Here is a 17844-nt window from a genome sequence, read left to right on the forward strand (position 1 = left end):
TCTTGAGGTGATCATACTCTCAGAGACCATTCAAAACAGCTACAAGAAGAACTACAACAACGGACAGAAGTCCCAATACTCAGAGTGCCAATGACCGTCGGTCCTCTCTTTCTATGGCTGACCAGAACCTTCAAATCAGCCTTTCCTTCTCTAGTTTCAGGTTCTTCTCTTCATGGTCATAACCAGTTTCAGCCTGGGCAGGGGAGGACAGTGGATCAAGGTCCTGCTCAAACTGTTCTCACCTTCCTCCCCACGATGGCCTCCACTCCTCACCAGTTCCAGAGGGACTTCACATTCTGCAATGTCAACTGTGAGGCTTCCAATTCCCTGCTACAGCCTCAGCTAGAACACTCTGGGACAGGTGAGTAATGTTCCACTCAGTGCAGAAGCCGCTTCGCCGCCCTCTTTCCTGGACTCCCTCCAGGTGTTTGTTGTTGTAAACATTCTCATACAGGTCTCCCTGGGCACACGTGGAAAAGCTTCTCTTTGGGAAGACTGGTAGGAAGCAAGGTTAAATTTTTCAAAGGAGTTTGATTAATAAAGACAGAACCAAACACAACATAAAAGAGATCTAGAATTTGCAAATTCCTGGAGTGCATGCTCACATGCATATTTGAGTGTGTGTTTGGAGGGTTTCCCTGACCCAACTAGGGTGCACTTCATACCACATGTATGACCTTCCTTCCAGAGTAACTGAGGGTTCAATTCCCAGAAGTAAAAAAAGTGAAACTGAAGCCCCCTGTGACTTGTGGTCCCAATGCTGTTGTGGGGTACAGTGCTCTCTGGTGTCTCTAGTCGTAGGCACACTCTGTGCTGGTGTGCACCTTTTGTCTTGTTAGATTGTGGTGGCATTCCACATTCCAGGCATCAGTGTTTGGACCTGTCCATGACCTTCACTTGGAAAGACTGAGGGCAGCTGGACCAGGCCCAGAGGACCCTATTCTGGGAAGTACTGCTGGAGACCTTCAGAACTCTGGTCTCCCTGGAGCATGCAATTCCCAAACCCGAGTCGACCTAACAGCTTGAAGCACCGGTAAGAGACGGAGAGAGATTGTTGCTGAAGGACCTGTCCAGGTGACAAGTTAAGCCCGAGACCAGCCTGCTTTGTGTTAGGAGGCCTTGCTCCAGGGAAGACTCAGGAAGCCAGCAGGTCCTCCAGGTTGGGGCAAACCAGAGATCAGAAAAGGTTGCTGAAAATTCAGGAAGGGAGACCAGTTACAGTTTCTCACAAGGAGATCCTCCTGGAGAAGATAAGCCTTGAACACACAGGTTGCGGACAGATGAGAGTCTACACTCAAGGGTTTTCCAGAAGCAAGATGCTGCCGGAGATGCTACTCATGGCTGGGCCGCACAAGGGCCAGTAAAGACAGTGGTTCCTGCTGGACAGACCCTTTACCAACACAAAGAATGTGAGAAAGCATTCAACAAGAATTACCCCCTCCTTGTTCGACGTCAGCAGATTCACACTGGAGGGAAGCCTTAGGAATGCCACACGTGCAAAAGTAGATTTTGCTCGACACATGAGGATTCACGCTGGGGAGAAGCCCTGTAAGTGCATAGACCGTGGGAAGGTCTTTAACTGGAGGTCACACCTCATGCACCACCAGCATATCCACACCGGCAAGAAGCCCTGTAAGTGCAGTGAATGCAGAAAGACCGTCAACTATCACTCTGTTTTCATCCAGCCTAACATGACCCACAAGGGCAAAAAACCCTTTGGACGCAAAGAGTGTGGGAAAGCCTTCACTGCAACTTTTCCTTAACGCAGCACAAGGGGATTCACACTAGAGACAAGCCCCACACGTGCAGGGATTAGGCAAAGACCTTCCCCGTCTGATTTTATTTGACCCCGTGAGACCCTCATAGCACAAAAGCCCCATGTGTGTAAAGAACGTGGGGGAGGTTTTCCCTACAGCTTCTCCCGCACTTCACACAGCAGGAGTCACACTGGAGAGAAGCCCTGTGAGGGCAGTGAGTGTGGAAAGGCCTTTGCCTAACCCTCTGCTTTGTCCAGCAAGGGACGATTCACATGAAAGGAAACGGTGAGTGCAAATAGTGCGGGAAAGCCTTTGAAACAGCTTTTCTTTCCCTTGACCTTTGAGGAGTGGTGCTGGGGAGACACGCTCTGAACGCAGTGAGTAGAGGAAAGCCTTAAGATGTGGCTCATCTCTCACTCGACATTAAAGAATTCATGCAGGAGAGAAACTCCTTGAGTGTAAGATACGTGGGAAGACCTTTTGCACCTGCCCACCTCAGTCAACACCCAAGAACTTCTGTAGGGAAAAGACCTCTTGACTACTACTACTACAGAAAATCATGAGGTCACAGGAAACATGGTACTCGGCATCTGAGAATTCCTGTAGGGGAGAGACCTCTCGGTTAACACGCACTGAAGAAAAGTCAGCCACGCCTCCGCCCACAGGCTGTGTCATTATCTGTTTCAGGATTATTTCAAAGAACAGGGCGGAGGGAGCCGAAGAAGAGAAAAGAAAAAAAAAATGAGCGCACAGCCTCCCTCAGACTTCTCTGAAAGCCAGGCATATGAAAATATGCATCTGTTTCTTTCTTTGGGGCTGTCTGAAAGCTAGCAGGGCAGCCTGCCCTTCCTTTGTCCTTTATCTCTGTATTCACTTACGTCCAGTGACAGGAGAGCTGGGCAGTGGAGAACAGCTCTATAAAGATTTGTGGAAAGCCCTCTTTGTGGCAAAATGTTGTCTCTAGTCTTGACGAGCAGAAGTCTTTGTGAGAAATATGAAGGCTAACGTCATGAAATACTGGACGTTTGTAACAAGTTAAGATGTTAAAAATACTACCACATAAGATTATTTTCTATTTAAGGACACAAGGATCTATGTATGAATAGGCACATCTCACTGCGCCATTTAAGACTATTGAAGACTTTGGGCGCCTGAGTGGCTCAGTCAGGTAAATGCCTGCTTTCATCTCAGGTCATGATTCCGGGGACCGGAGATCAAGTCCCACATCAGGCTCCCTGCACAAAAATAAATAATCTTTTTTAAAAGACTATTGAAGGTTTTAATTTTTAAAAAATCTTCCTTCATGTGGTTTTGAACACTAAGCACTCTCCATTTTTCTTGACTTCCATTTACCTGTTTTGATTCTTTTTCTCAGGGACACAGGGATGGTCCTGGAGCTGTGTGGCTTTCGAAGGTGAGCTTGACAATTTCTCAGCTTCTTTAGTTCCCCGTAGAGGGGCTTCTCCAAAACCATGTCCGCAATTTTCTAGAGATTAAACTGGAGCTAAACCAATCAAACAAAAAATAGAGCTAACTTAAACTAATGAAAAACTTGGGGAAAAGTTTAAATTTTTTAAAGATGAATACAATGTATTAAAATGCAAAATATGGAGATCCTTTGACATATTAAAGCAGTTTCTAGAAATCTAATCAAAAGAAATATTCTGACAAATGTGCAGAGCAGAGATATGTGTGCAAAAATAATTGCCAAAAACGTGTTTTTATATATGACACAGTGAAAACAACCTAAATGTCTATTGGTAAAGAAATAAATTATAGCACACCTGTTCTATGAAATATCATGGAAGGATAAAATATCTCTGTGTGTACTGAGGTTAAAATAACTCCCAGATACAGTGTTAGGTAAAAAAGCAAGATGCAGGAAATAAAACTAGATCTGGAGGAAGATATGTAACACCATTAATAGTGGCTCTCAATGAGAAGTGAGATGGATCAGGGGCGTAGGGAACTTTCGGTTTTTACTTTATATACTTGAATATTATTTGCAAATTTTAAGTAAAGAGCATGCATTATTTTTGTAATAAGTGTTTCAAATATTTTAATATAAATGGCACCTTGGGAAAAAAGTGACTCCTAATATTTCTTATATGGCATGAATTTCCCAGGATTTCTCAGAATCCTGGTGTTATTATGCCTTAAAAAAACAAACAAACAAACAAACAAAAAAAAACCCCTGAGATCAAGGATCCAAAACTTTGAGCCAAAATATATGTAGAATAACACATGTAAAAAAATCAGAACTCTGCATAAAGTACTCTTCAATGGACATTCATTTTCCTTTAAAATCCTAGTAACTTATAAATGCCCTTTTGCAAGTAGTTAGATTTTATGTGTCAGGTTTTTACGTCCTTGGAATTAAAACCTGCTTCTCTGGGTGTGGTGCATAAACAATGAATTTAGGATCACTGAAAAAAAAAATTAAATTATATTTTAAAAAAACAACAACTTGCTTCTTCCCAACATAATATTCATGCTAAGCAATCAGACCTATTTTCCAAAAAGGAAAACAAGTTTGATATCTACTGATCATACTTTAATTATGTACCATCAGACATACTTTCCATATATAGAAATAAGCAAGGAGTGAGATTTTCACGTAAGCACACCTGTAACCCACAGTTACAAGTCTGTTCAGGCATTTCAGTTATGGTAGTTTGCCTGATAGAGTGGTCCCACAAGAAATTGATTGTGTGAGTTTTGTTCTCCTTTAGGAGGAGACATTGGCAGCTGTGTCATCATACAACTAGATGCTGCCCATTTTGGAGTCAGTTGCCAAAAGTGGACTGTGACGGAGTAGTGAAAGACCTTTTAGATTAGAAGAACGCCTTAGTCCAGGTTGCTGGACTATAAACTGGGAGGCTTATAAACAACAGAAATTTATTTCTCACAGTTCTGGTGGCTGGAAAGTCCAAGATCAAAGCCCTGACAGATTGGGTGTCTGGTAAGAACTTCCTAGTTCACAGACAATTGTCTTCTCAATGTGCCCTCATGGTAGAAGGAACAAGGGAGCCCTCTTGGCTATCTTTTACAAGGGCACCAATCCCATTCACGAGGCTTCTGCCCTGGTAACCTAATTACCTCCCAAAGTCCTCACTTCCAAATACCATCACAGTGGGGGTTAAAGTTCAACATGGATTTCGAGGGGACACAAATGTTCAGTCTATACCAGAGGAGAAATATCAACCGGAGAAGATACCATGAGGGTCATCGAGTAGTTTCCTTCTGCTCACACAAGTGTAGACTAAGCAGATATCATGGTCCTGGGAGAGATGAATACAAGATCTTTGGTATTTCCTATAGTTTTAAAACTCTGCCTCCACTCTAAGAAGGACGGTGACCGTTCTCAGAAATAAGAACAGTATTTTGCATCTGAGAATGGTGCTGGTGGTGGTAAGAGTCAATGTGGCCCACTGTTCTCCAGGAGGTTATGACTGTCACTCAAGCTATAAGTAAAAGTGGTTATGCAATGATCTGAACTCATTAAAATGTCCTTGTAATGAACAAATGTCCACAGAACTCTTTAAGGCCAAATTCAAGTGCAATAGGGTAGTGAAAAAGTAACAGATATCAACGGACCAAATTTCATTTCCGTCTACATCTGGCATTAGAAGGAAGACTAATCCACTTTGGAGTGTTCTTAGACAATTCAATTTAAGTGACATGGGAACCCTCAAAGCAAGACATTGAGCTTCACAATAACGAAGCATGTGGAATATATGAAAGGTAAGTGGCTATGTGAAAATGTATGTGGTAAAGTTGTGTACTTCAAGTTTGTGGGCCAGTTCATTCCAGTTATAGGTAAAAAGGTGTTTTCTAAGTCTAATGCAATGTAAGCTTTTTTTTTTTTAAAGATTTTATTGATTTATTTGACAGAGAGAAATCACAAGTAGATGGAGAGGCAGGCAGAGAGAGAGAGAGAGAGGGAAGCAGGCTCCCTGACGAGCAGAGAGCCCGATGCGGGACTCGATCCCAGGACCCTGAGATCATGACCTGAGCCGAAGGCAGCGGCTTAACCCACTGAGCCACCCAGGCGCCCCCAATGTAAGCTTTTTGAAGAGCTAATTCATTAGGTATTACATTTGGCTATTACCTATTTTTCAATGAAGGATTTTTTAAAATATTATTTTTTCAATGTTCCAAGATTCCCCCAATGAAGGATTTTTAATGTGTATCTGTCCTTTAATTTTCATAGCTGCTGCTGAGAAGACAGCTATCAACTCATTAGCCTTCCTTCATAACTTATTTTTCTTTTCTCTGTAGCTTTTTCAAGATCTGTTGACATTCTATAACTTCAATACACTGTATCTAGGTGTGGATTTCCAATTTTTCATTGTTTGGTATTCATAAGGATTTCTGAACCTAAAGATTCCTCCATTTCATCGATTCCAGAAATTTTTCCTCTATTATAACTTTGGGTATGCATCTCCTTCATTATCTCTGTTATTACTTTCCATAATTCTACTTAAATGTATGTTGTACCTTCTCATTCCATGTTTCCCTTCTTTTACCTCCTATCTTTTCCACCTCCTTCTTCTATGCTTTCAGAGTAATTGTTTCATATCTTACTTCCAGTTCATGAACTCTCTCCTTACCTGTGTAAGTGAAACTTTTAAATGCCAGTGGTTATATTTTTCATTTCTACAGGTCCTAATTGATTCTTTTTAAAAATATATACTTGGTAATTTCTTACACTTTTTAAAAAAATTTTTTTTAAGATTTTATTTATTTATTTGACAGGGATACACCGAGAGAGAACACAGCACAGGAAGAGGAAGAGGGAGAAGCAGGCTTCCCGCTGAGCAGGGAGCCCGATGCGGGGCTTGATCCCAGGACTCCAGGACCATGACCTGAGCTGAAGGCAGCCGCTTAACTGACTGAGCCACCCAGGTGCCCCATTTCTTACACTTTTAATACTCCTTTTTTATATTTTGTATCCAACATTTCTAATTCCTGAAATTTTTAAACTTCTGATTTTCATTCTTGAGGTTTCTCTTGATTTCAAGCCATGGCATCTTATTTCCTCATACATTTTGTGATGTTTGATTTTGAGCGAATGTTCATTGGAACTACATCTGTAGGAATTCTTTAAGGCCTGAAATCAAGTTGCACTCCTTCAGAGAAAATTTACTTGTTTCTATCAGGCATCTAGAGACACTACCCAACCCAGATTTTTTGGATTCTCAGCTTGGGATTTTCCAGCTCATATTAGTAATGGGAATTCTAGCCTTAAATCCAATGAGAATGACACATGGTAATGAATTTCTCAGGAGAAACTTATCCTTCCTAGCATCCCAAGGGTAAGACAGGCAGTTGTATTTACTGGGCTCCCTCTGAGGAAAACTTTTTTTCCTACTTCCTCTTTTCACCAAGAATATCACCTTTTGGGAGCAGTAGCTTTAGGCAAAAGTCTTTGATCCTACCTCCCACATTGCTCACACCTTGATATTTGTCTTGTCTTTCCCAAATGTAGTTTTCTCTAATTTGTGATTTCTTGTAATTTTTGGCCCCTTTTTCCAATCTTATTTTCCAACTTTTCTTTTTAGGCATTTTGCACTAGAAAGATCTTTTTTTTTTTTTTAACACTAATATTCAATATTGCCAGAAACAGAACTTCTAACTCTCATTTCATTAGTTGCAGGAGGTCCCCCCAAACTTTTGAATTTACCAAATAGTAAATTATAACAAAAAAAGAATTGACAGACATAAGTTTGTCAACTTTTTATTTTGTAAAATAATAATCTAAAAACAGACAAATGCCTAACTACCTCTTACTTTCACCATCATCTCCTAACCAAAAGTTGAGAAGACATTATGAAAGAAATGCCTTTAATTTACATTTATTTTGCATTTTGGTGAGATTGGTGACAACTTTGTCATAGACCATCATTGGTCCATAGACTTAGCAACTGGGAATCACTAAGCTATATCAGATGCCATGAGGACTACTTTACTTGAAATTGTACGCACTGTAAAATCTACTAACTGGAAATCCCAGCCACTGACATCAAGCCAATGCCATCACCTTTATTTGTTTGCATTTGAGCAAATAACTCCCAGTTTATGAAACACAGAAATAAACCATGGGATGTAAAGTCTGAATCTTGAGTCCCTCCTCCACTTGGGAAAATCACTTAAGTTCTCAGCCTCATTGCCTTCCCCTGTGACGATACATACTCAGGTGGATATTTTGAAGACTGATAAAAGGAGTGTTCTTTGGAGTGATTAACGTCTCTATTATTGCCCTCCCCTATAAAATACAAACAGAATTCCCCCAAAAGGAGTAGACACCACGCTCCACACAATAAAACTCTTTCCAATATGGATCTAGAACAGGAAGTGTGTCCTACTGGATCCTTTCATTCCTATCACGGAGGAAGAAGTTGGGGCGAAATAAAACCTCTAGGAGAATAAAATTTGCTGACAAGAAAGATAACCCCATCAAAATTTAAGCTCTACAAAAGTTCAAACTTTGTTCGTGGCAATATCCTCAATCCCTGTAACAGTGCTTGGCACACTGTGAATGTTCAATGAATGAGGAATAAGAAAACAGATCAGAGGTTTACAACAAATGAGCTACAGTGAAATTATTACCAAGAGTACCCAGCACAAGCAGAAATCCCGTGTCCCACTTCATAGTCTCCCCCCTCATCAATCCTTTCCCCTCACTTCTCCCTATCCTCCTTACCAGGCAGTGCTTGTCCATCAAGCTCTACAGTCTCAGAGACAGAACCTGCCTTAGAAGAAAAAGGCAGAATCAAAGAATATCCTAAGCCACCTTTTTAGAGTCCTTGCCATCTGTACACAAGCTTGTCTTGCAATAACTGCTTTGTACTGTGCTTTCTGGTGGCTCTGAAGGCCTTTAGGACCATCAGCCAATGTAGAGGATGGTCAGAAGCCATTGAAAAGGGTTTTAGGTGGGAAGATGGACATGATGTGATGATGCTTTATTATTTTATATCTATGAATAACAATACTAGTTAACATCGAGCATTTTCACTATGCCAGGCTCTATGCTAATGCCTTTATATGGATTATCTCTTTTAATTCTCAGAGCAACCCACCGAGTTTGGTACTATTAATCCTCATTTTATAGACACTGAATCTGAAGCTTGGAGAGGTGAAATAGCTCATCTGGAGTCACAGAGCTAATACCCTGTCTGCAAAATCCGTGCTCTTAACCATGGTGCTATATATAATACAGACTCTATACCACTTCAAAGTCTTTGGCGTGGTTATATGTAAGCATATCCATATTGTGATGTGACTTTTCTTAAACATAACTATTCCTTTTGATTTTCTTATGCTAGTATATAAGTTGAAAAGATAAATACAAAAAAAGAAAACCAAGTCTAAAAATGAAAATAGCGTTTGAAGTGACTAGAGAGAAAAGAACAAAACTGTTCCTTTCTCACATTGTTTTCTTCCTCCTCTAAATATCTAAATACCTCTTCTTAACTACCACCAACCTCTGACGGATTATCATTTCTTCCCTTCACTACTACTGCAAGGCTTTCTACCTGATCTCCCTGTGCCCACTTTGGCCTCTCCCCATCTTATCGATGCCACAAGAAAGCAAGCATGGGACTGATAAAAAAACATCATCACATCATGTCCATCTTCCCACCTAAAACCCTTTTCAATGGCTTCTCCATACCCTTTGGAAAAAGCAAGAGTCCCTAATGGAGCAAATAAAGCCCTGCCTGTCCCGGTCCTGGCCCTCTCCCCAGCCACGCTGTCTTTCGTTACTTCTACTTCAGCGGCAAGCCTTGTGCACATCCTGTTCTCTCTTGCACGATATGCTCTCCATCACTTCTCCACCTAAGGGAGTCTGACTCATCCTTCAGACTGCTTGTCATTATATCACCACGCAGACTGTGCATATGCCTGGGGCATTACGGGGGCTTAACAGATACGGTTAAGTGAGTGAATAAATGGAATGGAGCCATGGTGTTCCACACGTCAGGTCTCTTGGCATCTGGCTTTCACTCTGAATCTTCCCGAATGATGATGCTGGAACTCTTTCACCTCCTGCCTCTGCCACAGTTGACTCGGGATCTGGGTCAGAATGAGCCCGCAGGTGGACTTCATGATCCAGTCTCACTGGGGAAGACAAAGCCTATCTCAGAGGAAAGCTGCTCGTTGAGGTAATCAGATGGAGTGATCTGCATCTCTCAGGAAATCTTGAGGCTAACATCAACCACTGAGTGACCAGAAAGTTAGGAAGACACTGCGTGTGATACATACACCCTCCTAATTAACTCAGGAATAGGTCAACATCGTGACTTCTAGCATAATTAGAATAACGAGGTGAGCCGTTCCTGAGTTCCTGCTCTTGAAATCTCAACTGCTTTTTCTGGCCTCTGAGGCTCAGTGACCCCTCTGAATTCTGTACCTACATTACTCTTCTTTCGTCTCCCACTGCCCTCCAGACTATTCTCTGTTGGCTGTGGCTGGCCTCTCCATCACATTCTCATCAACTCCACGGCTGTCCTTCTCCAGGTCCCACGAACTTTCAAATGGAACCCAAATCCCTGACCCGGCAGGGCCAGAAGGATCCAATATTCCATCCCTAAGACCCTCATCTTGTTAAATAAAATGGTGGGAGTTGGGTATGTTCTTTGGCTTTAATCTCCCAATTATACCTGATTAGACCTGGGAGGGATACATACCTGTAGCAGATACCGTAATTAGCTTGCTCCAAATTTATTCTACCTCCTCCTCCTATGCCTTCCTGTCCTGAAGACTCCAGAAAGCCAAAACTACACTTCCCCAGCTCCCTTGCAATGAAGATTTCAGAAAGATTTCAGTTTCACCACATAACTTGAAAGGAGGAAGACAGAAAGCACCCACCATTTGCCGGCATGGACTGAGGCAGAGGCAACATAATTTTATAGTCCGCTACCCCCTAATTTTGTGGCCTCCTGCCGCAGAAACACAACTGCTTGGATTGTGGCTGAGATTTGTAGGACTTTGGAACCTGGAAGCGTTCTTAGAAGCTCATCCTAGAACCAGCTCTCCTAGCTAGTATCTGGTAACATCAGTATCTGGTAATATTTTTGCTTACATTCACTAGAGTGGTTTCTGTTGTAAGAAAGCTGAATTCGCCGATACAAAGCTCAGAGTGACTGCAAGCCGCTAGAGCACCAGTAGACTTGTTCAGTCTACTTGACCTTGTTCCAGGCCCAGGCAGCTTCCCATCTGTGAGTATTAGTCCCTGGGCGGCCTCCTTAAGGCCTCATGCCACGCAGCAAACCCACCTCCAACCTTACACCAGATTAAAGTATCATTCTTGGGAAAGTCCTTCATATGCTGCCTCTAATTGCCTTTTTGCTCTCCCTATTTATGGATTCTGCACTTTTTGTTTGTCCCATGAGTCAGCTTATGGACCCTCTCAAAGAACTCCTTGTTACCCCTACTTCTTAGACCACGAAACTAAGTCTTAAACTCCTTTAACCAATCACTTCAAATGTAAGCTAACATCCCTCTTAGGTGTCCATAGCACTCTGTATCCACTCCAAGGTGGAGTTTGTCATATTGCGTTATAAATACCTGCTCACTTCTCTGGAACTCCCACTAGACTGTGTTTACATGAGAGGAAGGTCAAGGCCTGTGTCATGGCGTATCGCTCCAAGTGCTAAACACTATGCTTGGCATGTAATAAGCGCTCTACAAATAGTTCTAGATGTTATTAATGAATACCTAAACATGGGATGTTAATGTGGTGTTTATTTCTAAATTCCAGGGTCTTTCCCCAGTTCTCTGACTAAATCCTCAGCCAATCAACAAAGCACTACTACAGGGGGAGAGAGAGAATTGCCAAAAGTCCATTACTTGGACAAATAGACTATTCTGGAATTGGTCAATCATATAAAAATTGCATAATTACATGCTTCCTCTGGGAAATGTCAAAATTCCATGAAGGTAAGTTATTGTATAACCTCCACAGAAACTTTTCTCTCTGTTATGATTTTCTTGGGCTGGGAATTGAATATATCTCACCACTGTCTATTAAGGCATAATTGTAATGAGATTTCTGAAATGCAAAATAAAATTCTTTGGCCATATCAAAGCCCTCCTTGGCAGCTCCTTGTCTTGAAGATTGGCATTCACAGATCTCCAGTTACACCCATGTTCCTGCTCATAGCAAGCAACACACAAATGAATAGCAAATGGTGTCAGAAAAACAATCCTGAACACCTGTGTGTGTTTGTTTGCTTTTGGCATTTCATTCAACTGCTAGCTATAAATTAATTATCCCAGTCAAAATTAATTTCTCCCTCTTCTGTTGCCCAATAGCACTTTCTTTATTCTGCAATTATAGCACCTAGCACATTTTCCCATGTATTGCCGAATTAGGTTCACCAGAATACTTGTTTAGGAAATGTTACACCATTTACTCAAAGACTGGAAGAAAACCAAAAACTATCATTGCAATGAGGGTCGTAGGTGGTTAATTAGCTTTGCTCACTAACTAAGGGGCTAGTTGTCACACACCAAGCCCAAGGCACTTGGATTCAAATTTATCCTACAGCAATATTAAAAAATGGCGTTGATTATGTTCATAGAAGCTGTAGGCTTATACACTCTTACCCAAAGAGTGGATCTCCAGGCACTTGAATCAGAATCTACCTGTGGTTGTAATTAGTACATGCAGACTCCCAGGTCCTACAGTAGAGCCACAGAATCAGAGGTCCCATGTGGAAGAGGAAACACAATAACACAAAATACATTCTGGGACCACTTTCTTGGGTAGTCTACTGTTTTACCAGTCCTGGGCCTGTACATTATAGATGTTCAATAAATTGTTGTTGTTGTTGCTGCTGCTTTTAAGTTCTTCTGCCCATTGAGGTTTGAGGACTACTGATTAAGTATATAGCATACTATGATAAAAGAAGTAGGTATAGATAATCAAAGCAGATAATAATTAAATAAAATATTACTAAAATAAAAAAGAAAATAAGACAGATAACTACGAACAAACTCTTAGGAAACACTAAGGTGGAGGCAATCAATTGTATATAGAAGGCTCTAGAAAAACATTTAGAGCATATTATAGTAGAATTGCATCTTTCAGAATGTCCTGGAACTAGCCAATCAGAGAAGAAACACAAAAACTCCATCGATGAGAGACCGTGAGCTGGCTTGGAGAGAGATAAATGTCTTAGCTGTCAGAGATGAGCAGGTCTCTCAAGATAGCTTAGGAGGCAGGGGGCAGAGTCGGGGGAAAGGAGATTGGTAGGAGGGAAGGCTGGCCCTAACGACTGGGGCCAGACTGTGAGGCATCTTGGCCATCTGTATTTTCCCCTGTATTCTCAGAGCTGTTAGGGATCGCAGGAGGCAAGCTGGCGTAGCAGCTGTCTCACCTACCAACAGGGTGCTCCCAGACACACAGCTTCCCAGTGCTCAGGGGTTTTCAGTGTGTCGTTGGCCTTATATCGCCTCCAGGGGACCATCTGCAGTTACTTGGAGGCCTGTCATATTAACCAGTCAAGTCAGAGAGCCTCTGTATGCAGTGGCCGCTGTGACTTTCAAACATACTAGATGTTTCTGGCTGATGATTTATCTGAAAAGGAGTCTCAACTGTGGCCATAAGTTATTTTCAGTGTCCATGATTTTAGGGCCCAACAGTAAATTCTGAGAAACCAATTTCCACCATGGGCAGAGCCCCGCTCCCAGGGACTGATCATTTGTTCAAGCTTCTCAGTGAAGAAAGTTGAAGAAAGACAGGGTCAGGGGTGAGGCCTGACCAGATTTGCTAAGAGCATTGTAGATCTTGGTGGAAAGGGTGGGCTCCCTCTCTCCCTGCCTCCCAGCAGAAGAGGGTGAGGCTGGTCTCCTAAAATATTCAGACTTCAGTCCCAGGAAGTCAGACAGAAGTGAGGGCTAGAGGAAGAAGGAAAAACCTTGCTCCAACACAAGAAAGATGGGGAGGACTCAAGCTGAAGGGTTATTCTGGACCTTTTCCCTGTGGCTCCACCAAGACAGGAAAATCACCAGAACCAGGGTCTGGACACTGTTCTTATGTCCTCACTGGCATGTCTCTTCCTCCGGGGGAGGTGGGGCTCGGGGGGTGTCCTGCCCCTCCAATCTTAGACAGAGTCAGCTAAGCAGAGTCCTTTGTTCAGCATCAACCTATCTATCTGTGTCCCTGAGCTGGATCTTTCCCATAAGAAGGTCCACACTCAATAATTCCTAAATCCTGACCAGACCCTCAGGACGAAGGGTCTCACTGAATCCCCCCAACAATCTCATGATGTCCAAACTGTTACTAGCTGGATGTTACAAATGAGGAGACTATGACGCAGAGAGGTGACGTCATCTATCCTCAGCCACCAGCCCCTGCACAGCAGCAGAATGAGGCTGTGAAATCAGGTGTTGTGACCCCACAGCCCTCGGCTTAGCTTCCACATGTGGTTGAGCTACCACATATGGCCTGCTGCTTCCCCAGCAGAAACTAAGCTTGCTCATGAAAGCAACACAGGTCCATTAGCAATTTGGAAAGATATTGAAAAGGTCCAAAAAGGAAATAAAAATCATCCACAATCCCACCACTTCTACCTTTTGGGGAATGGTATAAACTAAAACCTGAAAATTCCTCTTATCTCTAGCTTTAGCTCACAAAGAAATCCACTGCCCTTCCAGACTTTTCTCTTTAATGTTTACACAAATATGCGTAGGTATATACCTATACATACAGCAATTTTAAAATAATAATAAAGTCGATGTTTGCAAATTACACAAAATTATTCTGCATATTGCTTTTTTCCCACGTAACATCTATTCAAGCCTTTTTTAATGATTGCATAGAAATCCACTGTCTGCTGACCCATAATTTATTCAACTATCCTATAATAAATATCTTTATCCATATATCTTTATATACCTGTGATAGTAGTTGTGTAAGATACATTCCAACAAGCGGCTCACAGAGCATGCACATTTTTCATCTTGCTAATTGTTGGATTACCGAGTGAGTCTTTAATTCTTTACTATAATGGCAAAGAGGGGGTTGTTGAGAATGAAGCTTGGTTATGCAATGAGAATCACACATTGCTGAACGAAGCACCATATAGACACTGAATGAATGATATGAAAGGGGTTCCTCGTGGACATGGCAAGTTCTTTCTCACTAAGAAACCATTGGAGCAATGCCTTCTCTAGCTGTGGGTAAGGAATGTGTGTCTTTCTGGCCTCTCTGGAATTCTCTCAGTGGGCCCCTGCTCCTGTCTCATGTGAGCCCACATGGGGTTGTCTGTCTGGTGTATGGGACTTTATTTACTCTTTCCTGAAAATGTACATTCTTGATTCCTATACTTTCCCAACATGTACTTCAAACACCAAATATTTGCCAACAGATCTCGTCAAATATCTGATTCCCTCAGCCAGAGCTCACCACCAATTCTCCAGCCTGTCAGCCTGGCCCGTGGGTCTGCTCCAGAGCCATGGAATCTGAGGACTTGAGGCCTCTGATCAGTGAGAGAAGGGCAATGCCGCTATTCGGTCCAAAAGGGTAACTTCCAAATGGAGCTGGACCTGCTCAGACTCTTCAAGTTCCCTCTGAGTGGCTGCCACCCTGACCTGCTGCCACTCCATCTCCTCAGGGACCCTCCGCTGTCAGCCAAAGCCAGGATGCCCACTCTTCAGACATATACAAACCCCTTCACTCGACACACACCTCCTGGTGTTAGATATCCCCCCTGCCTGAAAGGCAGCATAGTCAAATGCAGAGCATGTGGGACCCTGGAATGGGAAAGTTGGGGGTTTGAATCCTGATTCTTAAACCTGTTAGCTGTGTGATCTTAAGCAAGGCACTTAACCTCTCTGTACCTTAATTTCCTCAATTATGATGTAGGAGTAATAATAATAATAATAATAATAATAAAGAACACACAGAGCTGTTGAAAGCACCTAGTGTAAAGTGCCTGGCACACACAGACATAATAATCTGTAGCTATTCTTAATATCATTCCACAGCCAGACTTCTCAAGTGAGGCGTTACTGGTAATGTCATCTAAAATTTTAGGATTGTTTCAAATTTGAGAGTCTTATCAAGTTTCTTTCACACATGAGCCTTGGAAGAGGTTCCAAGTCTTAAGCTCCATTAGCCTTCGATTCAGTCCTGCTCTGCTGGTGGTGTGTAATAAGTCGGGACACTTCCGCACGGCTGGACGAGCGTGACTAATACAACCCCTTCTGAGATGGTCACATCTCCAAGAAGGGGACAGTCAGGAATTGCAATCTTTAAATCCTTGTTCAACTACGAGAATTTACTCTGCCAGCCTTCCCCCATTTCAGAACCAGGATCAGGGAGGGACACCTGGGCGGTTCCGTTGGTTAAGCGTCTGCCTTCGGTTCAGGTCATGATCCCAGGGTCCTGGGATCGAGCCCCGCATAGAGCTCCTTGCTCAGTGAGGAGCCTACTTCTCCCTCTCCCTCTGCTTGTTCCCTCTCTTGCTCTCTCTCTGACAAATATATAAATAAAATCTCAAAAAAAGAAAAAGACTGGGATCAGAGTGATAGAGTTGAGGTCAGGTGGTGGGCCAGGTAGCTGGTGTACAGGCGTATTTGCTGAAAGGATATTCCAGGTTTGTTCCTCAACCTGGGGAGGTTAAGAAACCTTTTGGTTGTTGCTGCACCTGTGAGGTAAGATGCTCTACTGACATTACAGAGGCAGGTGTCTCAGGTACCATATATCCTGCATTCCTTAGGACAGACCCACCCCGTAAAAAATTGTCCCCGCCTCCCCCCATGCCAATAACACTTGAGGGCTTAGACCTTAACAAGATGTTATTATTGTTTCCCATCCTGGTGAACTAGGGCAATCATGGGGTAAGCCGTCCCAGCTCCCGCTTCCCCTCTAACCTGGAAGCTGGTTAGACACCCCACTCCACGCCTCCTTTCCTGAGCACTACAAAAGTGCTCCCTGGGCTAGCAGCACAGAGGGGGCAGAAGGCAAATGCATATTGTCTGATGTATAAAGTTTGTACTTCAAACCCCTATGTTGTACCCTTGCGGGTGGACTGCCATTTGGCATCCTGCCCACAGGCTTAAAAAAACTCAACTCAGGGAAAAACTCCAGCCACCGAATCTTGAGTATCCCAAGGGAAATATAACCCACTAGTTCTACGGCCCCATAATGCCCCTGATTCTCTCTCAGCTCTCTCTACCCCCATCCCCAGGGCTTGGACTATGCCAAATATGAACGGCCTCTAAGTCTTATCAGAAGAACCCAAGAAAATAATAATTAATGAGCCAGCACTTTCTGAGTGCTTGCTATGTGCCAAGCTTGGCACTTTACATACATTACCGCACTTAATCCCACGTGGCATAAAATACAGCTCACATTAGAGAAAGGCAATGTGGTTTCTGCTAATCCCACCCCTTGGCCTTTGTGGGTGAGTCACTCTTGGACTGAAGCTGTGCTCTGGGGCCCTACGCTCCCAGAATCCCTCAGGTGTCTCAGCAGCTCAGGGAGTCGGGGGCCCACGCAGGGAGGATTTATCTTCCGCGTGTCTTCTGCCATTAGTGGAGATAAATCCAGGTATTGTCATTACGGTAATGGCCTCTGTGACTAAGAGGAGTTAAATAGAAAGTCAGTGAATGTCAAATATCTTGAAAAATCTATTCACCATGAAGTCACCTTCTAATGTGTTCTGAGGAAACAATAACATCCATTTTCGCTCCAGACACTACTCTCCATGGTAAATAATATCACTAGGTGACTCTATCCTGTAAGTCCCCAGAAATTGTTTCTAATTATTGTCAGAGGCACATCAATTACCAATAGAGCCTCCAGGCAGCCCTCGTCGTGGCTCTGATTAGAAACATGTTTTACTTCCATTTCTTCTGTCAAGCCTCTCAGCCCTCTACATATTTAATTGCTCCGTCTTGGCTGCAGGCCTGCTCTGCTGCCGCTCCTCTCTGAACTGCGCCTCTCCTGCTCAGTCGGCATCTTCACCTGGTCTTGTCCCACACCTCACCTTCACTGATTAACTCCTCAGCCCCTGCCAGGGCCTCATTCTGTCCCTTCAAAAACAAAAAACAAAAACAGGAGCTCTGGTGACCC

General features: G+C 43.0%; 1 protein-coding gene across 1 annotated transcript; it reads left to right on the top strand.

Annotated features, from left to right (window-relative positions):
• The first annotated feature begins 255 nt into the window (after positions 1 to 255).
• On the top strand, positions 256 to 1997 carry ZNF80 (zinc finger protein 80). Its single transcript, XM_032344278.1, is given in 5 exon segments — positions 256 to 361; positions 1281 to 1497; positions 1499 to 1743; positions 1746 to 1830; positions 1832 to 1997. Coding segments are annotated over 5 exon segments (819 nt in total).
• The last annotated feature ends 15847 nt before the right edge of the window (positions 1998 to 17844 follow it).

The sequence above is a fragment of the Mustela erminea genome, chromosome 1, assembly GCF_009829155.1.
Source record: "Mustela erminea isolate mMusErm1 chromosome 1, mMusErm1.Pri, whole genome shotgun sequence".
In the NCBI taxonomy this organism is placed as follows: Eukaryota; Metazoa; Chordata; class Mammalia; order Carnivora; family Mustelidae; genus Mustela; species Mustela erminea.